This window comes from Ictalurus furcatus, chromosome 27 (assembly GCF_023375685.1).
Source record: "Ictalurus furcatus strain D&B chromosome 27, Billie_1.0, whole genome shotgun sequence".
NCBI lineage: Eukaryota > Metazoa > Chordata > Actinopteri > Siluriformes > Ictaluridae > Ictalurus > Ictalurus furcatus.
This window is the reverse complement of record NC_071281.1, coordinates 13,586,405-13,608,011: the sequence shown is the minus strand read 5'-3', so window position 1 is coordinate 13,608,011 and position 21,607 is coordinate 13,586,405. Positions and strand designations below refer to the sequence as shown.

Here is a 21,607-nt window from a genome sequence, read left to right as displayed (position 1 = left end):
TATATGCACACACTCTCGATCCTGACTCGGCTCTCTCGTCTATAGAGAACGTGTGTAGGTGAAGCAGCCGAGCCAGTCCTCTCTGACAGGCCCTGACTTAGGACGGAGGTGGATACGCGCTGTAGATGTCATTGCTAACACCTGGTGACATGCGCGGGGGCGTCAACCCCGACATAAATCCCTTCCTCAGCTTTTCCTTACCTCCTCCTCCTCCTCTGCTTCCTCTCTGTCTCTAAGGACAGGGCTGTTCTTCAACCCGTCCTCCATCCCCCGGTCTCGACATTAGGCAGCAGCCTCCAGTTTATCAGCGTATGAGCGATCACAGGCCCTTAAAAAGAATTTACAGCCCTGACGAGGCAGTTAACCACCTGTGCAAACAAGACGATCAATACTGCCAATTTATTTGAGTTTTTAAGTTATGTCTTTCTTAGCTCCCTGGCCCTTCAGGTCTTAGCTCTGGCCCTTTGGAATCCTCTCTGTCTGACGTCCTTTAAAAACAACAACAACAACAAAAACAATACATGCAGCTTTTCCCAGAAAATTTCACTCTGTACTTGCTGAGAAGAAATTGGTAGGCTGTTCCTGCTTCCTGTGTTGAGCACCCTTGTGCTGTGCTCTCTGAGCCTGAGAGGTGCTAGAATATTCCTTTCCTTATAAGTTTGAATAAAGACATGGCTGCCAAAGCCAAGCATACAGTGTTAGACTTCCCTGGAGGAAGAAAAAAAACAAAAAAACCCCACTACCGTTTATTCATTTCTCATTGCTGCTGATCATTTGGGTTGTGCCAAGTGGAATCAGACCAGCTTCTGTGTACCACATCACTCATTTATGGCCCTGAAGCTGCCAGGAAAAGATGAATACAGTCTAAAGCAGACAACAAACACATTCATGGACTCGACTTGGCTCTGTTTGAATGAAAGATAATTACAGCTCCAGTTTGAGGTTTTTATATAATGTATATACACGAACAATGGAAACGTTTACCATTATGACCAAATGAGGACAAAGAATTGTTATTTATAGCAACACGATATTTCTTGTGTTCACAGATGTTCCTGCATAGTGTATGTTAACGTAAAAAAAAACCCCAAAACACTTCAAACGTTTGAACTGATAAAATGTTGTCTAGTTACTTCAATGGCCCTTCTTTGCTTTTCTGTTGTCATACAGTACACTTTATACTGACTTATCTTTTCTGACTTTGCCAGATTACTTGGCTAATCTTTCACTATTTCCTGTTTTGTTATAATTCTTCCAGATGTCATATACTGCTTTTGAATACAGTGAAAGAACAACAAGAATAGCAACAAAATAATAATAATAATAATAATAATAATAATAATAATACCACCAAAGGCACTTTTATTATTATTATTATTATTATCATTATTGTTATTATTATTATTGTTGTTGTTCTAATTCTGATTACGAATCCCCAATTTTTATCTACTTTTTCTGAATATCTCCGAAAGTGTTCCTAGAAACTTTTCAGAAACTTCTCAGTTAATGCAAAAAATAAAATAAAATAAATGGCACTCTTGCACAGATTGGTACCCATTACTGTATCCATGAATACATCCAGCTGTTTGTAACTGTGGCTTTGAGTGACGATGGTTGGGTTTGAGGTGATTTGACACTAAGGCAGGATGGACACTGGAAAGGTACAGGACCGCCTGTGTAGTGAAACAGACAGACAGCAGCACACATTCAGACACATTGCAGAACTTCAGGGCTACACCTGGAAGTGATCTCAATCATAGGTGCTGCTTACAATTGTTTTTTTTTTTCGCCTTGTTCAATTTTAGCTTTTTTCCTTTCTTCCTCACTTGAAGCGAACACACATAGACCCAAACATATATGCATCCTCACATTCGTTTGCATGCCACAAGTAAAGTCACAAGTCACTTTTCAATCTTCGTTCACACCGACAGTGAGATGTTCCTCAAGCGCAAGCATCTCCGCTGCCAGTTTTCAGCATGTGAAGGTGTTGTTTTGTCTGGAGCAGCCGAGCCACGATCTCCACAGGCTTAGTGTTCACTGTGAGGGTTTTAGCCCTCTGCATAGTGACTCACAGACACGCAAAGCTGAGGAATGCGGTGTGCTTTGTCACCCTTTTATACGAAAAAAGATTGATCTGCTTTAAGAAAGCGTCATGACGGAAAAGCCTTTCCTTTATATGTAAGGATTTCTAAACAAATCCGTCAAGCATGCATTAATGGTGCCACGGTTCAGTCTTTCATGAGTGAATATTAACCTCACAAGTGTTCCCTGCCATCGTCTGTAGGTCTTCTCAGATCCCATCTAAACAAACGGTCAAGGGCAAGAGAGCACATGCTCCTTGGCGGCTTACATCAATGGTTACAGTCAACAACACTATTACAACTTGGCAGAGAAATTGCCAGAAGCTTTTCCTGTATTTTGGCAGGCAAAACACCTTGTTGGCTGTCTAGCCTTTACGCTTTCTCTCTCTCTCTCTCTCTCTCTCTCTCTCTCTCTCTCTCTCCCCTAGACTTTGTGTTTACAGAGTTCTACATTTGGCAATGATCCAGTTGCTAACATTAAAGGTTTTTGGGTCAGGCTTTTGTTTGTTCGAATATCATTGAGATTGCACACATCCACCTAGTTAACATTCATCAGTCAGATATTTCATCTGCCAAGGTTCTTTCTGGAGGCCATCTTGGATTCTGCTCAGACTTGTACGGCAATTCCAATGAAGTTTTTTTTTTTCTTTTTCTTTTTGATGGTTCAGTAATGATTCAATAAAATTAACTAGTCAAAATTGAATAAATCATTAAATACCTAGGAGCTTTCAAGAAGGGAATTAACTGTACTCGGGACCAATGTGGCTGCAAGGTTTCTTTAATGTTTTTTCTAATACGTTATCGTTTTTTATAGTAACAACTTACCCAGGGTCTTTACAAACAGTAAAATAGCGTAATTGTTAAAATTGGGACGATTTCTGTAAGGAGACGTTTATGGAAGGAGTCTCCAGTGTCAGCACGTCTGTGGGAAGCCGTAACCGGGTTTTCTGACATGGGAAACCTTCTCAGACCATGATGGACGTCTTTGTGTTTTGCAGTTTCTTGGTAACATGACAAGAAGCATTTTTTTTTCTTAGCTGCAAGAGAAGTTAAGTGTTGGAATGACTGCTTATGACTTTCATAATGTAAGCCGTAAGAGGAACAAACTTGTTTTACAGATGTTCCACATCATTAAGCGTAACAGCAAATCAATAAATTGTACATGTAGTACAATTAATACATGTTTGTGAATGTTGGTGAATTGCTGTGGTTTAAAACCCTTAGGAAAATAACCGGGTGATGACAATCAGGCCACATCAAACCACCCTGCCGTTCATTCATTTTCTGACAGCGTTTTTGTATTCCTTAGTTATTTCATTTAATTATAATTGATTGAGGACAGCTGTTTACAACAAGCCACAATCAACAAACCTTAAATCAAATAATGGTACTTATCTCAACATGACCTTATCTAAATCTTATCTGAAGGTACAAAGGTGTTATCATACTGTACATAGAGGTTAGTACATCCTAAAAGCACTTTTGTTCACGCCAATTATGGATGTAAGGTACAAGAAACATGGTTGAAGAAACGAGATGCGTATAGACATGCTTCACTGACTTTTCTCAATCAACATGATGTGCAGACACGCCTCTTTCCCAGCAGTTTTTTTTTTTTTCCCGCTGGAAATAGCTTGCACTACTATCTGTTTTACTTTAAGTGTTCACAGGTGTTAACTTTGGGGTGATCAGTGTACCAAGGCAGAACCTCAGTCTCTTTTAATGTTTGTTCCTGGTGAAGCAGGCTTTTCTGTAAACACCAGAGTATGGGCCACTTTCCAACCTTAAAGCCTGACCATCAGTCTGAATAGAAATGAGCACTTTTTTACCACCAGTTTGCAAAACAGGGTTCCTGAAAAACACCACACACTATTGACACAGCTACACAATTACGCACAAACTGAATAATGTGCTGAACTCCTAATGAGGGTGGAAAAAAAGGAACGAGGCACCCTTTCCACTCCTGTCCAGTTTGTGCCATGGCAACCAAGTAACGAGGAAAAGCGATCTTGTTCCAGGCAATCTCTTTCCTTAATGGTGCGTTAGTTAGTGTAAGGAGATATTTTCAAAAGTCCCCCATTGACATTTTAGACCCCCACACTGTAACTGAACTAGACAGGAGAGCCACAGGTAGAAGTACTGTCTCTCATGTTCCCTACCTCCTTTGCTTATCGCTTTGTGCAAATGAGAGACGAGAGGATTAATGCATCCCCCCCCCGCCCGTCTGTCTGTCTATCAAAAGGTCTGGTCATTGGTTCCAGCACTAATGAAGGATTCTATCTACCCTATCACGAGCTTCAGTATCGAGGAACATTGGCCTAGGTTTTTTTTTTTTTTTTTGGCATGACTTTCTTTTTGTTTAAGTTTTGCCATTTTGTTCTAAGATGTAGAGCAACAAGGAGGTCAAGTTGGTACATGGTGGCTTTTTCATGTCTAGTGTTCTTGCCGCCTGGTGATAGAGAGCCACTCCTGACTCTCCTGTTCCCTCTACTGGTAAAGGCAGTAACTACAACCTGAAAAGGCCACAGTTCCTCATCCCAACCACAAGCATCAAGATGCTTAGAGCACAACACAGCGCCAATCCTTTTCTTTATTACGCCTTCAAATAAAACTTGTGCATATATCTCTTGATGGCTTACACAACAACTTTATGAAAAAAATCAAATAAAAAAGAAATGTATCCCTTCTTAAGACTAGTGGAAACCCAGTTTTCTGTTTCCTGAGAGCACAGGGGCATGGCGGAATTTTTCTCTGCCAGCCTCTTGCTCACCTTTTCCCTGCTTTCCCTGAGCCGCATTGGTCCTGGAGCACCCAGGAAGCGCAGCTCTCAACGCCGCTCAGCATGAAATATCAATGCAGATGACTCACTTCGACTTCAATGTAAATCACCATTGCAAATGCCAAGCCCATTATAGCCAAATCCTTCAGGGAGTTGTTACGTCCATCTCTGCCCGTAGAGAAAGGTTTCTTAAAGGGGCAGCATGAGTTTTTAAACAATGCTACCTCAGGGTATTATAGGAGGTGTTCAATTTATAATATGTTTAGTGCAAAAAAAAAACCAAAAAAAAACCCCAAACTGATAAGCAGGAGTAACACAACGGGGGTAAAGTAAGTTGAATCCAACCTTACTTCAAAAGGTGCTCCCATGAAACCGAGTTGCTATTTCGGGTCTGTTCAAAAGTGTTGAGGTAGGCACAGGTTGTTGCGTTTGATGCTGTGATGTTGCCTTTTGTGTCACCATTGGTTGAAAAAAGCTACAAGCTGTTTCAGACATCTCAGACTTGTGTTGGAGGGCATTTTAGTTTGATGCAGCACTGCAGAATCTCATTTCTCTCTAATCTATGTACGTCTTTCTTTAGACTCACTGTTTTGAATGGAAAATACTGTGCCATTCTTACTGTGTGGCATTTTAAGGGTAAAGTAAAAGGGGCTATTTGCAGAAGATTGCACAGTTAAAAAGGGAGAATAAATTTGTCCTGGCCTTCGGGTTACTCCAGTGGAACAGTGGTTGATGGAAGAATGCCTAGTCATGCTGAGAAGCTCAGGTATGGCTTGCCCAGGTGATGCAAGTGTAAGCAGATCTTTCCAAATGTGCCCCAGTGACATTTTAGACCTCGAGCTGTAATTGAACTCGGCTGGAGAGCCATGGGTAGAATTTATGCTGTCTCTCAGGTTCCCAGCCCTCCTTCACTTTGCTTTGCACTCCTTCACAATGGAGATGATGGGTTGACGCTAGCAGGTAATTAAAAGAATACAGAGCCACTACAAAAGCAAACAAACAAACAAAAAAATCCCAAAACAAAACCATAATTTGTCTCCAAGGCCTTGCTACTTTTTGAACTGTTGAAATACATCCTTTTCCCCAAATTTGAAGTATAGTGGTTGAGACACCATAGAATCGAGGATGGTCCTGCCTGCAGAGACCTTTTTGGTGTTTCCACCCACTTCAGACTCCCCAGACTGAACCTAGCTGCATCAAGGTGAAAGCTTCTGGTCTATCTCAGCCCAGATCAGATGGACATCACAGAAGACTTTGGGTTGTGAGATTTACTTATGTGACTGACATTTTGACTGATACCAGCCATCCCAGAATACAGCAAAAACGATGGGAAGAAAGATAGGAAGGAAGAAAAATGATGAATTTCCTGAAGGTTTGTCCATCCTTCTGTATGTTTGTCCAGCTGCCTGTCTGTCCGTCCGAGATTCTCTTTAGCATGATACCACAGGAAAGAGTGGACGAATGTTTGTAGAACTTCTGTGGGATTATCATTGTAACCAGCAGATGAACTTATTAGATTTTGGGGGTTTACTGGAGTATCTATAATTAGTGTATAATTATATTAAAACTGACTATTGTATAATTAGTTAAAACTGGATTCTGCTCACACCAAACACCAAGTGAATTTCATTGTTGGTCTTCTTTACTTCATTTTTGATCCATTTTATTCTTTGCTTTGGTGGTCCTACCATGCATTTCCATTTATCTGGAAAAGTCTACACTATGCTGACATTAACAGGTGACCAGGTTCACATTACCAAGTGGCACAAATCCAATTTTTTTTTTTTTTTTGCCTTATGATCTCATTTTTTTCAGGATTGCGTAGACGGAAAACTCCGATCTTTTTGAATTACACCTGAGCCACTTTTATATGTTGTCCTAGATGGGATACATATCTTTATAAGTGGCCATATCTGAGCAGATCAGATCAGTGGCTTTTTCCCAACGCACATTCACATCACTGTCATCCATCATCATCCAGCGTCAGCACAGCAGTGATTTTACTAGATGTTTGATGGTGATCAAGCAAAACTGGAGTAGTGTTTGAATTTCCCAAGAAGTCAGTGTGTGCATATAGGGCATTTTGGGGGATATGTGTCACTTTACACTTACAGTTACAAATGTATACCAACAAGATAGACATTTCTAGTCTGTTCAAAAATTTGAAATTGTGCAGACTAGTCCTGGCAGTAGTGGTTCAGCGATGAATGCTCTAGGATATTGATCAGAAGGTTAGGAGTTCAAATCCTAGAGCTAGCAGTGTTGGATCCTGGAACAAGACCCTTAACCTTGATCAGCTCGGCTCAATTGTAAGTCGATTTTGGATAAAAGCTAAGTGTGTAAAAATAAATGCCTTTCTGACAATTGTGGATTTCAACCAAGCATGCAGTTTCCCTGTTTGTATTATAGTTTTCTTATTTATCCCTTTTTTCGTATATTCATTTTCTTTTGTGGTATTGAATGGAGCGTCAAGCGTGCTGATGGCACTGGTTGTGACTCATCATGCTGGCCCACTCTCCCTCCCCATCTGTTGCCTGAGTCTCAGACACGAGAGGGAGACTCAGCCTGCCATCGATCACCTCCTCAACCAGCTTGCACACACACATGCACAAACACCACACACACATGCACAAACACCACACACACATGCACACACACTTCTCCACCGACGTCACTATCGATCCCCATGCTACTTAACATCCTAGTTGCTAAAAGAAAAAAAATAAACTTAACTGTAGCATGGTAGAAGAAGCCAAAGTCATGTATTTTGGTGTCTAAAGCGAAAAGATTTAACATCCATAAACCTGGATGTGCGTCATCTCTTTTATTTTTCATGGTGCAAAGACGTTTATTTTGATGTATTTCTTACGTGTAATGACACTTTTTGATGACAGCCCATAAGTGAGTCATCAATCGGACAATAAGATTGTGCCATTCAAGCACAGACGGCACAGGCAGAAATTGAGTCAAGAACATTCATTCATTCAATCATTCATTCATTCATATCCAGAGCCTGTCTTGGGAATTATTGCTGGTTGATATGATGATATTGGGAACATTGGAGAAACCCTGGATGAGATTTTTGCAGGGCAGCAAAGAACTAATTTTGAAGATATACAAGATGAAATGAATGGCTTGAGACTCCACTCGTATATCTTCATTAAAACTGGAAGTGCTTTGTTTAAAACTCAACAACAACAAAAAAAACAGAAAAGTTTGAATATCCTTCTATATTTTTTTTCCTCAATTTCTAAATCGTCCTGTTGAAATACGAGTTCATAACGAAGCGAGGCAAGGGATGTGTTTGATGGTTGCTATGGACACTGCGCAATAAGGGCAGTCTGACCTCACGTAGGGAAGCATAATGAACAGCACGTATGTTTATTGCATCAGTCGGCTCTGAAGTTGGTTGATTCAAGAGACGAGGGAAAACTGGAGCAAGGATCAAGGAAATGAAATGAGGAACATCTATCACACGGCTTCTGAGTGCCGTATCCTCTGGCTTTCAATTGCCAAGAATTTAACTTCCTCAGATGTTTGTTTAACAGCTGCAAATAAAAGAGGGATCGACTCACACACACACGGATATTCAGACAAATCTGTGTACACTTCGGCACTCTAAGTTCAGATCTTTTCCCGCAAATAAATACTTGCGCTCTTTGACTGCAATTAAATGAAAACTCATGCCTCATGACATCCTTTGCAACATCCCTGCAGTGTGTACACAACAATGTAAGGACATGTATCCATTAGAAGAGACTAATTACCTCGTCTTTGGAGTGGAACTCTCGGCCCGTGCTGGCTGCCTGGAAGGATTTTGCCCGTTTCAGAAGTTAATTACCGTATGATTGCAAGCGAGTGCAAAGATAGCTTTGTAGTTCTTGATTGTTTTCTCTGAACAGCGGCCCTGCTGAATGGGATCGCTGTTCCGAGCGGATTTTGCAGTTATTAGGAAGTATTAATGGATTAAACAGCTGAAGAAATAAAGACCAGGAGATGGCTATCATAGCAAGTGTTTGATACAAGACGGGGGGGAGATGTAGTTCACATCTCAGTGATGGGAAAAGGATGATTAGAACCTTTTGTTGGCTCCTTCCTTTCTAATGGCCAACGTTAATGAGAATTTATACAAGATTCACCAACACCTTTCATTATACAAGGGGGGAAATAGAATTTGATTGTGCGTGTTACAGAATTAAGGGTGGACTGATGTCATTTTTCCATTTTTGATGTAATACTTATATCGGAGCGCTGAATATTGACAGATACTCATTACTGATCTGGTGTTAGCCGTTTCACAGGCCCCTTTTTATCAACATCCATTTTAGGTGTTTGATCTGATGGATAGTCATTTACACCTTTCTTTCATGGGTCCTGAGTGCAGTTCCACTTATTACTATGGGTGTGCATAGGTATTTGAATACCCACTTAACCGCTTGTTTTCAAATACCGAAGTCATTATTTGGATATTCATTATGGCCTGTCTCTGCATGCAAGACAGTGAAAAAATATACAAAAGAAAGGCATGTCTGGTAATGTTTATGCAGTTGTTACTTCCTTTTTGCTCTTGTGGATGGTCTCACATCGATACCCTAAAGATACCCTGTGCGGCTGTGGCTCAGGTGGTAGAGCGGGTTGTCCACTAATCGTAGGGTTGGCAGTTCGATTCCCGGCCCACGTGACTTCACATACCGAAGTGTCCTTGGGCAAGACACTAAAACCCAAGTTTCTCCCGATGGCAAGCTAGTGCCTTGCATGACAGCTCTGCTACCATTGGTGTGTGAGTGTGAATGGGTGAATGAGACCCAGTGTAAAGCGCTTTGGATAAAAGCGCTATATAAGTGCAGACCATTTGAAGACTTGCACGTCCTGCTTCAGTGGATAATCTCACCTGGATCTCGCCTATGCCTTCTAAGAACTGCTGCTGTAATCATCAAGACTGTCCTGTGTTCATCCTATGACCCTTATTCACAATCTGCTCATGCTTTCAACACACTCAGCACTGTTTGCCTTTATTTTTCTATACGTGTATATCATAATGCTTAGTAACTCCTCTACATGGTGTCACCCAGACAAGTATGGGCTCCCTTATGAGTCTGGTTCCTCTCGAGGTTTCTTCATCATGCCGTGTCAGGGAAGCTTTCGTTGCCTCTGTTGCCTCTGGCTTGTTCATTAGGGATCTAAATCCGCATCCATTTTTCTGTAAAGCTTCTTTGTGACAATGTCTATTATAAATGAAATTGAATTGAATTAAAGTTTATGCATAGAGTAGCACTGTGGTCGTGAGCAAGTTGTAGGTGTACATGCAGTTGGTCAGATTATGAAGCTTGTGTGACGTTTTGGCAGTTAGAACTTTCATGAAGTTTGAGTCCCAAATAAAAGAGACCCAAAATAAAAAAGTGGCAAATTTGCATTTAAAGGTTTCATTTCTAATTTTTTTCAACACATTTGTTTAACTAGCTCCTTAGCATACATTGTCTTGGCAGGAAGCGAGGGGGAGCTTGATTTTCATTCTAGCCATATACAAATATACAGTAGAACAAAATAGTGTTCTCCATGGTGTTGGTGCAATAGATTATAGAAAAGTGACAACAGTGTTGTACAAGATAGTCACTGTACGAAATGTAGCACAGATTAGACAGTAAATACATGCTGTGTAAGTGGATCCAGTGCAATAAGTATGACATTGGTTATCAAGTTACTACACTGATCAGCTATAACATTAAAACCAGCTACCTAATATTGTATAGATTCCCCTTGTGCTGCCAAAACATCTCTGATTCCTCGACGCATGGAATTCACATGACCTCTGAAGGTGTTCTGTGGTATCTGGCAACAGAATGTTAGCAGCAGATCCTTTAAATTCTGTAAGTTGTGAGGTGGATCGGACTTGTTTGTCGAGCATGTTCCACTGACGCTCGATCGGATTGAGATCTGGGGAATTTGGAGGCCAAGTCACACCTTGAACTCTGTCATGTTCCTCAAATCGTTCCTGAACGATTTTTGGAGTGTGGAAGGATGCATTATTATATTATGCAACAATGTTTAGGTAGGTGGTAAGTGTCAAAGTAACATCAACATGAATGCCACGTTTCCCAGTAGAACATTGTCCTGAGTCCCTACACTGGCTGCGCTGGCTTGCATTCTTCCCATAGTGCATCATAAGCGACGCGCATGGCGGCCATCCATACGATGTAAAAGAAAACGTGATTCATCAGACCAGGTCACCTTCTGATCTTCTCCCCATTCGCATCAGTGTGCCTTGGGCACCCATGACCCCATCGCTGGTTCACCTGTTGTCCTTCCTTGAACAACTTTTACTAACCACTGCACACCTGCAGTTTCGGAGATGCTCTGACCCAGTCGTCTAGACATCACAGTTTGGCCCTTGTCAAAGTTGCTCAGATCCTTACGCTTGCCTATATTTCCTGCTTCCAACACATCAACTTTGCGAACTGACTGTTCACTTGCTGCTTAATATATCCCACCCTTTGGCAGGTGCCATTGTAACGAGATAATCAATGTTAAATAATGTTAATAATATTTTTTCTTAGATTTATATAACACTTTTCTAGGCACTCAAAAGTTGTTCATTTCACCTGTCAGTAGCTTTAATGTTATGACTGATCGATGTATACACTATATGGCCAAAGGTTTGTGAACACCTGACCATCCCCATACTGTTGGAAATACAAAGTTGGAAGCACACAATAGAATAGAATTAGAATGTATAGAATGTTGTTGTTCGCTGTAGCATTACAGTTTCGCTGGAACTAAGAGACCCAAACCTCAGCATGAAGTTGCCCCTGTGTACAGTGAGGTCTGTGAAGACCATGGTTTGTCAAGGTTGTAATGGAAGAACTCTAGTGTCCTGCACAAAGCCCTGACTTCAGCCCTACCTTTGGGATGAACTGGAACACCGACTGCACCCCAGGCCACCTCGTCCAACATCAGTGCCAGCACAAAGTGGCTCATCAGTGGCTGAATGAGCACCAATCCCCTCAGCCACGCTCCAAAATCTAGCGGAAAGCCTTCCCAGAAGAGTGGAGATTATTATATTAGCAAAAGGGGACTGGATCTGGAATGGGACGTTCAGAAAGCACATACGGGTGTGAGGGTCAGGTGTCCACATACTTTTGACCATATAGTGTATGTTCCAGGCAGAAAAAACATTTTGAACCAATTTTTCGGTTTCTGTTGGTTGTTTGCCAGAATTCAGCCACAGCGACATCCAGTGGGTTTTCCCAGACAATAAAGGCTAAAGCTGACATTCAATATAACCTTTGCTGTTTGTTGTTTCCCAATATTGCATGTCAGACACATGTGGCTTACGTGGCCATCAGCAGGAAGAAGATATAATTGCAGTGGGAAAATGGCACTTGATTGACTCCCCAAATCCCCCCCACCTCGCTCTCCTAGCAATTAATCCTATATTCATTAATTAACTCCTTAAGTATACTCAAATAATAATAGTAGGCAGACGGCACATCCCTAGAGTGACTGACTACGACACATTACATTTATTTAGCTTTTAAAATAAATCATACTCATAAGAGTAGTTTTAATCAGGATCCATGTTAAGGTTATTTGAGTAAAGTAGATGACAGCTTTTATTTTCATGCCGCTTATATGTAAGGAAGGTTTGTTGCTACTCTCCGCCGATTACTGGCGATGCATCAGGACACATTAGTGTTCACACTACAGATGTTATGTGGCCATATGCACAACCACCTCCGAAAATGGTTTGATTAATCTGATAACAGTGTGTCTCCAAGACACATTTGACCCAAATACACTCGTATTAAATGCTGTCCATCTGCATTTGGATCACTCAAGACAAATGTTATGACTTGAACAGGGACGGGACTTTCTCTGAGCCACTGTTGCCAAGTTATGCAAAATTGTGATGCAAAACAGGCATGATGGGAGCGTCCTTCGGACAATTTGTTCCTGTACATTACCCCCAGTGTGTCAGATACTACATGATCAGATCTGTACAACCTGACCAGGACATCAGTTAAAGGCCCCGGTTACAGACACATCATCACTTCTGAAATAATAAACGCCTTTATAATCAACCGTCAGTCCAGATTTAGCCGAGCGAGACATCAAGGAGTCTGGAGAGCAACCAAGCCTATTGTAAATATTTGTTCTGCAGGGATTTTACTTTTCAGTGTCATAATATTTGCTGGAGCGTCTATGCAGTACGAGGCTTACAGGTAGTGCGAACGCGTACAGGAGTATCTCTTAAAACCCACCAAAGCTTTTTCAGCAGGAGAGACCATGACTCATACATTGACTTTTTCGGAGGAGAAAAGAGGACAGCGTGTCTGGAGTGTTTGAGTGCGAGAGCGAAAAAGCGATAAAATGGGTAAATGCACAAATGTAGTTTGTAACCTTTTAGAGTGAGCTTTTCACACTGGTGTCCACAGCACAGTGCTAGTCATCGCCACATTTCAGATCAGTTGTGAGATCAGAGCGACACGCAACTCTGAAGCAGACCTACATCTCAAAAATTACAACACATGACTAAATGGTATCGAGTACTGAAACACTGCACTTATAGTAACTATTTTAAGCCATTATATTATTTGCGTTTGATTTTTGAAGAATTTTGTTTTGATTGAATGTGACCACTCGTTTGAATGTGACCACTCGGAAAGAAGTAACCAAGGGAACTCGGGTGGCGAGGGGATCTTTCCACTTTTCCACAATGGAACTGACTAAATCGATACATGGATCAATAAACGCCAATCGCTATTAAAGACGCTAAACATTCCGTTTGCTTCCTTGCTAAGGACATGCCTTTGTCTGTGATACCTCTCAGTCTATTTTCAGTGCTTGGAATACGAGTAGTTATTAGGCAACAAAGGGAGTTGGAGGGCTGTATTTGTGAGTAGGACAAGCTGTAATGTAGGAGAAGCATATAGTGGAATGAGGCAGCATTATTATTTCTACATAACAGCTTGCAATATAATGTATATTGCGCATGTCATACAACTTTATAGATTTCATATATAGCTTATTATCATAAGGATGTACCCGTCATACTTTTTTGATATGATACTGGTACCACTGAGAATCAACTGATATTGTCATCCTTACAGTAACCAAGGAACTTTCTTCAAGCTTCTCCTACCAAAGTTCTGAGAAACCTCAGAAGCATGATGGCGTTTTGTGTCCTACATTATATGGCCAAAACTGCATGGACACCTGACCATCACACCCATACCTGTGGGTGTTCCCCAAACTGTTGCCACAAGGGGACAATTGGGAGTACACAATTGTCTAGAATGTCTTTGTGTACTGTTGCTTTAAGAATTCCTTGAGCTGGAACTAAGGGCCCAAGACCTGCTCCAGCTTGACAGTGGCCTTGTGCACAAGTGAGGTTCATAAAGGCATGATTTACCAAGGTTGGTGTGGAAGAACTTGACCTGACCCTGACCTCAACTCCACTGAGCATGCCAGACTTTCTTGCCTGCCATCAATACCTGATTTCACTAATGTTCCTGTGGCTGAATGAGCTCAAATCCTCACAGCCATGTTCTAAAATGTTGCTTAAAGCCTTTCCAGTAGAGTGGAGGCTGTTACAGCAGCAAAGGGGGAACAAACTCTGGAATGGGATGTTCAACATGCACATCACATGATTGTGATGATTAGATGTTCACATACTTCTGGCCATATACTGTATGTTCATGTAGAAAATCTTCATTTTAAATCCAGTGTTCAAGACGGCATCACCACAAATACTGATCGGGATCGGGATGTCCGTATGTTATTATGTAATTGTTGTTGTAGTGGTGTCACATCCAGGGTGTATTCCCGCACCACGCCGTGTGTTCCCAGCATAGGCTCCGGCTCCACCACTACCCAGACCAGTATAAAGTGGTTTCTAAAGATGATTGAATGTCGTTTAACAGCAATGATGTTCGGTTTCCACTTCCTGTTAAAGAACACATCAATTATGAATTAACATCTATTTCCGATGTGCTTAGTTATTCTGGTACTAATTTGTTGGTTGATGCTGTATTTTCAGACTTTAGAGGTTGTGTGATGTCACAGGGGGACATTTGCTGCTGTTAATGCAGTTACAGTGGTGTGTAATAGAAATAGAAATAATTTCAATGATCTCAAATATAAGGGTTATTAAAACTTTAGGTTTCGCTGCTTTGCTCCTGAAAACACAAAAGACTAAGAGCCTCTTTTCTCACTCGCCAGTTTTCCTTACACATTAATGAGAAATCCAGTGTAGAAGTAGTGGAGACAGCAAAAGCTGGACTCAACTTTCCAGAATGCGATGCAGTTATATAACACAGTGGCACTGAGTTACTGCAGAGACACGGGTCGGCTAGTTAGCGACGTATGTGATGACGTCGACGGCGGTATTAGCATGAAAGTTGATCTGTTTAAGCAGAGTTTACAGATGAATAGGCGAGAGAGCCAGATAGACTAAAGGAATAAAGCGCTGCTGCATCACTCTGTTTAGGTAGAGATGAAGCAAGACGTAAATCTCTACTAAGTAGTTTAACTGCGTTGTGGGTAACGTTGGAAACCGTTAACCAAAGCAATAATATACACCAAAAAAAAGTCAACTCAATCAATTCAATCATAAAATAAATCTTTTGCACTACAGATTGATTATATTGATGCACTACATATTGATTATATGGTGCATGTTACATTTCACTGATGTCTTTCATTACCTTGAAACAGGTTGTCTTAGATATGACCTTTGGGGCTGGAGGTCACAGCAAGGCCATCCTGAGATCTGTGCCAGGTGTGACCTTGGTGGCGGTGGATCGTGATCCTGTGGCATTTGGCTTTGCACAGCAGCTAGCAGAGGAATACCCGTGAGTTATCTCCCCCCTCATTAAAACGTTTTACTTGTTAGAATCGCATGTTTTGTTGACACTTTTTGCTGTCTTAATGAAGGTACAATACAATTTGAATGTCATCTTTTAGACAAATCTCTAATTATAGCAGTTAACTATATTGCCATGGCCCTAATTTTCATCTATTACACTAAGACACCTGTGCTTCCATCCTTTATATGCAAAAACAATCACTAGTGTGCAGCATTGATAGCTTTAGATAGTTCTGCTGGTTTGAGGCTGCTGAGAACTTGATTAAAAGCAGAGCGGTAAGAACGGAGCTGCTGTTTGTGTATTCAACATTGGCATTGCATTTATCTTCTTTACTGAAGATAGACAGCCCATAAGTCTTTTCTCTGTCTTCACACCCACCCAAAGTCTTCTTCCATCTTCTGTGTGTATCACTTAACTAGCAGCCAGGGTTGCTGTGTTTGCAGAGATTCAGAAACCCCACTCACACCCACGCTCAGTAGAGAAGCCCCGATGCCTCATTTGTCAATGTGGGCCTAAGGCTTCAGTGACAGGGAGAGACGCTGCCACCCACGCAGGTTCTCCCTGCTTTCAGCTCGGGGGAGAGGATGATGATGAGAGAGAATGAGAGAGAGAGACGGAGAGGATGGGAAGCGAGCTGGCAGGAGAGAAATAGTGGTTAATAAAGGGGAGACAAGAAAGAGAAGGCGTTCAGCCTCGTGCGAGCGAGGGAGTATATGAGGGTGGATGGAAATGAGATGTTCCTGATGCTGCAGCGTGGGTAGAGAGCCTTCTCTTACGTCGATGCTGGGGAAACCTGTCTCAGGGGAACTGCTGCAGCTACAGGAACACGTGAAACAAGCAAGAGGGAGGGGGAGAGATGAGAAGATTATGACAAGGTGTTCCATCAGCAGCTATGTATACCGTGACAATTGGGCCTCGGACTCCCACTCATGCAAGGAGTGAGAGGAGCTGAAGAAAACTAGCAACTAGCGAATGTACGCAGGCCTGTGTTACACAGCCCACACACCCCAGTGTTCTCTTCTCTTCTCTTCTCCTTTTTGTTTCATGTTCCCTTCTCTTTCCACTTCTCTTCTGATCCCTTCCACCCTTTATCTTTCATTCTATTTCCTCTTCTCTTTCCCCTTCCTCTTCCCTTCCCATCCCCCTTCACATACACTTTCACATACCCTTTCATATTTTCCCTTCCTATTCCTTTCCTTCTCCTTTCCCCTTCCTCTTCCCTTCCCATCCCCCTTCACATACCCTTTCACATACCCTTTCACATTTTCCCTTCCTTCCCCTTCCTATTCCTTTCCTTCTCCTTTCCCCTTCCTCTTCCCTTCCCTCCCCTTCCCCTTTCCTTTTCCTCTCCTCTCCCCCTTCCCTCTTCATACAGTATCTCCTCCGATCATTTAGACTGCCTTGATCTCTCTTGCTTTCCCTTTTCCTTCCCTCTCCCTTTCCATTTTCCTCTCATATCTTCTCATATATTTTAGCCTGCCCTGTTCTTTCCTTATTCACTTCCATTTGTCCAGGACAAAACTTCCTTATTCGGATTTGCACAGCTTTCTACATTTTTGACCACTTTTCACATCATGTCAGATTTTTCTTAATCTTAATTCAATTCAAAAACAGTGCGCGCACACACACACACACACACACACACACACACACGTCAACTAAAACAAGCACGTCAGAGATGACAGCAGTACCTTCTGTCCTGAGCCACTTCAGCAGTTACTAAGGCACAGTATATGTTGTGTGTGTGTGTGTGTGTGTGTGTGTGTGTGTGTGTGTGTGTGTGTGTGTGTACTGAATGGCCATGTAATGTTTTTATAACTGATAAATACCAAATGGTCCAAATCACATGGCATATACAAAATATATCTTAAGCTGCTTCCAAATAACTACAGCTTCAAGTCTTATACAAGTGGTTAATGTTTTCTTGCTTTTCTGCAAATGAAGCCTTTTCCAGCAGCTCAATTTTTCAAGGTCGGGGAAACAAAAAAAGGAAACTTGTTAGAGTTCAATCTTCCAGTGGCAGACATGCTCTCTTGAAAGGCAGTGCACCCTAGTCCTTTGTGTATGGCTTTGTCTGTGTGCTTGCTTGTGATTGTGTGTGTGTTGGGTCTATGTGTGCCTGACAGGACTTGTTCTGTAGTTATTTTTTGCCAGCATTCCCCTGTTGAATGCAGTCAATCAGCATCTTGTCTTTGACTGCAGTGACGTAGGTGCGGTGTCCGAGCAGGGCAGTACAGGGGAAGGCTTCATGCTTGATTTGCTTAGGGAACAGCATGTCTCTCACACTCGACACACACACTAATGGATAAAGTTACACCGCGGTATCTATCCAGCATGCTCGTTTGATGAGCTGATAAGGACAGCATCTGGATTTCTACTTTTCTGTAGGATGCACATATTTTATTAATGAATAATAATCCTACAGCAGGCTCGGCGCATACAATGCACACATAACATATTCAGTTCGTCCTCCACAAACAAACATCTCTAATCCCCGTCTGTCTGCGCTCTCTGAATTTGAGGACATCGTTTATGGATTGGTGGTGTTGAGGCGGTCAGGGGTCACGTTATATTATGCCAGCAGGAAATTGTTGCTTTTTGATTATTCAAAGTGGACACTCAAGCATGCATCCGGCTTAACAGCTTACACCGAAAAGCTCTTTTCTCATTTTTTATTTTTTATTTTTTATGCAAACCTGGGGACGTCAACAGACTTATTCTCAGGTTGGATCCAGGCAATGTGTTATTGCTTTGCAGAGTCATAATTCAATGTATTTTTTTGGGGGGGAGGGGGAATGTTTTCAGCTTTGTACTAATTAATCCAGCCCAATTATTGTTCTTTAGCATTGATTTGCTGTCCTAATTTGACTTCAAATCAACCTGCATTGCATTTTTTTTTTTTATCAACATTTTGGATAATACCAAGACATTGTACTTTCTTTAAATAAACCTGACTTTCCAGAAATGTAGAAATCACCAAATGTTCCTTTTTAAAATCATTTATCAAGAGGATAAACTGAATAATAAGGCATTCTGATGAAATTTTTTAGAACTTGAAAAAGTGCTACTTTAATGAAAACAGGGAATACTGTATTTTCTGACTTTCTGAGAACATACTAATTCTATTCTAAGAGCATTTACTCAGTTGCTTGAGGTTGGGGGAAAAATGGATGCTCACAGTAAGAAGAAGAAGAAGAAGCCTTTATTTGTCACATATACATTACAGCAGAGTGAAGTTCTTTTCTTCGTGTATCCCAGCTTGTTAGTGAGTTGGGGTCAGAGCGCAGTGTCAGCCGTGATGAGGCGCCCTTGGAGCAGGGAGGGTTAAGGGCCTTGCTCAACGGCCCAGTAGTGGCAGCTTGGCGGTGCTGGGGCTTGAACCCCCCGACTTTCTGATCAGTAACCCAGAGCCTTAACCGTGAGACACCAGTAAGCTAGTGCATGTACGGATATAAAAAGCTCTCAGTTTCTAAAAAGTGCCCAGGAGAGGTATTTGGTTACTGCTTCATTTATTCTAAAAGGGGATGTATGACCTAGATCGGGGTTGTCAACTGGTGAGCCGTGGTCCAGGTGCAAACCCGGCAAAGAATTTCAGTGGAATGAACCAAGCACAAAAATACTGTAGAAGCAATCTACATTTCCTAAACATGAAACATTGCATCTATTGTAGCAGATCCAGTGTTGTGGCTTGTTGCGGTCTGCAGTGTGCGGTTCGTGAAGACAGGACAAAAGTTTTGTTTTTTACATTTTTATGGTATTTGGCAGATGCCCTTATCCAGAGTGACTTACATTTATCTCATTCATACATCTGAGCAGTTGAGGGTTAAGGGCCTTGCTCAAGGGCCCAACGATGGCAGCTTGGCAGTGCTGGGGTTTGAACTCACAACCTTCTGAGCAGTAGACCTGCACCTGAACCACTGAGCTACCACTGCCCTTAGTTAATTTTAGTTGCTTATCTGAACGTGTATCCAAGGAATTCACAAATTTTGGTTGAACTCCCCTGACCTGGGGTATTACTGAAAAGTGAAATATGATCAAAAATACTGCACAAACAGAAGAACCTTTCAATTTTCCAGCCAAAATCATTTTAAAGCGTATCTTGTACGAACGGAAACCCGTAAGTCTGCTTAAAATATGCCTCTTGTTTTGACTTTGCACCACGGGCACCGTTTGAATTGATGCCACAGAATTCCAGACGCTCATACTGTTCAAATGATAAATCTGCTCAAATGACTGTTTCATGCTCTGAGGTTCTAAGCTTCCCAGTTCCCAGATCCCTCGATATTGGCCAGAACCATTAGCCCCTTTAGCTCTAGAGCCATTTTGCAATGGAAACCTGCGCAGACGACAAAGTTTTAGACTTGATCTCAGTGTGCAAAGAGTTGCTACTTTTTCTCTTGCCAGAACCGAGTGGGATCAAATCAGGCAAGATGCATGCAGTTCTTCCTGCGCACCTTTTTCTTTAAATGACATCAGCGTCGTGGGTAGCACACTTATAAATAGACCAGTCCTTTAAAGCAATTAAAATGCTTTATTTAGAACACACGTGCATGCAATGGCATATGTTCTCACAAACATGTATTCTAGTTCTCCAATGATTAAACGCTTGCGTGTTTAATGATCTCAGAGCTTACACGAGTTAATAATTTCAATTGTTATGCAAGAGCTTTGCATATTCCGGATAATTCTGTGAATTAACAGAGCCGTAGAGAGATTGTAGACACGCTGGAGCTGAACCTGGCACTGCTGGAGAAACGAGCTAGAGATGGAGAAGGAAGAGAGGACAGAAAACAATATTACTGTAGAAAAGCCATGGCAGTGTAGATGCTGAAAGGACTCTTAAGAAGCTACAGCTTTAGTAACCTTTGCTTGTTGCACTGTCAGTGACGCATGTGTTTTAATGTTGATAATGGATGCATTATGGGTGACTGAAGCGAAAATCAGTCTTTAGAAGCCAGCAGGTTTGCGTCTGCCGATTATATGTGCGTCATTTACTCATTCTGTGACTTTCAGTCAGAGTTTGGGCTCACAGGTGTTTTTGATGTTGGGTAGCAGACAAAAGCGGCCATTGCCATGCTGCCCACTCTCTCTGTACCACTGTGAGTTGTGACACGCTGCCTCCCACTCCTGCTGGGTTGCTAGGCACTCTTGTCATTCCCAGGTATTGCAAAAGCATTGATACCCAACTGGATCTATAAAGAGCTGCAGGATCTGCACGTATATCTGATAGTGAGCTGACTTACTCAATAAAAAAGGCAGGATTCCAAAAAGACGCCCCTAAAAACTCTCTGAAAGTTCTGCAATGAGTTTGTAATAGTTGAGCGTGTCAGCTAAAGCATCGGCTCGTATAGATGGCTTAGCTTCTAACTGTAAATGGATGGAAATGCAAATAATACAAATTCCAATACAGTCTACTACAAAAGTGGTTTATTACATGTAATTAGATCAGTTCCCAGTTTTGAAGGCTTTCTGAATACCTAAATCTCAGTTTAATCTCTGATCACAATGTGGCAGCCCTAAGAGTGGATAATACGCAAGTCATGTTATTCAGTTATTCAGTTATCTTACCTTTATATTGTTCACTCAGTTGGCACAAATTTAAGTACGTTTCAATGTTGGGTTGGAAAATATAGAAACGTTTGATATAGAACTCCTCGGAAGACAAGCACTTGACTTTAGACCTGAAAAAAAAAAAATCTTACAATAGCAGATAACATTTTTTTTTTCTTTGCTGCCAACTGCACTGTGGATTTAATGTTATGTCTGCTCGATGTATATTATCCTTGATTTAAACATCACAGCAGGTTATATTGAGCAAAATCTTATCCATTTCCTGATTTTATTCCATAATTCCGTGATTTCGGACATTTTTCTTGCACCGC

The 21,607-nt window shown here is 41.6% G+C and overlaps 1 protein-coding gene across 1 annotated transcript in view; it reads left to right on the top strand.

The window, feature by feature from the left end:
• Window positions 1–21,607, top strand: part of mettl15 (methyltransferase like 15) — a 77,203-nt gene that overhangs the window by 32,187 nt on the left and 23,409 nt on the right. Inside the window, exon 3 of the mRNA XM_053616722.1 lies at window positions 15,574–15,710. Within this exon, the coding sequence (XP_053472697.1) occupies window positions 15,574–15,710 (137 nt within the window). The remainder of the gene's footprint in view (window positions 1–15,573; window positions 15,711–21,607) is intronic.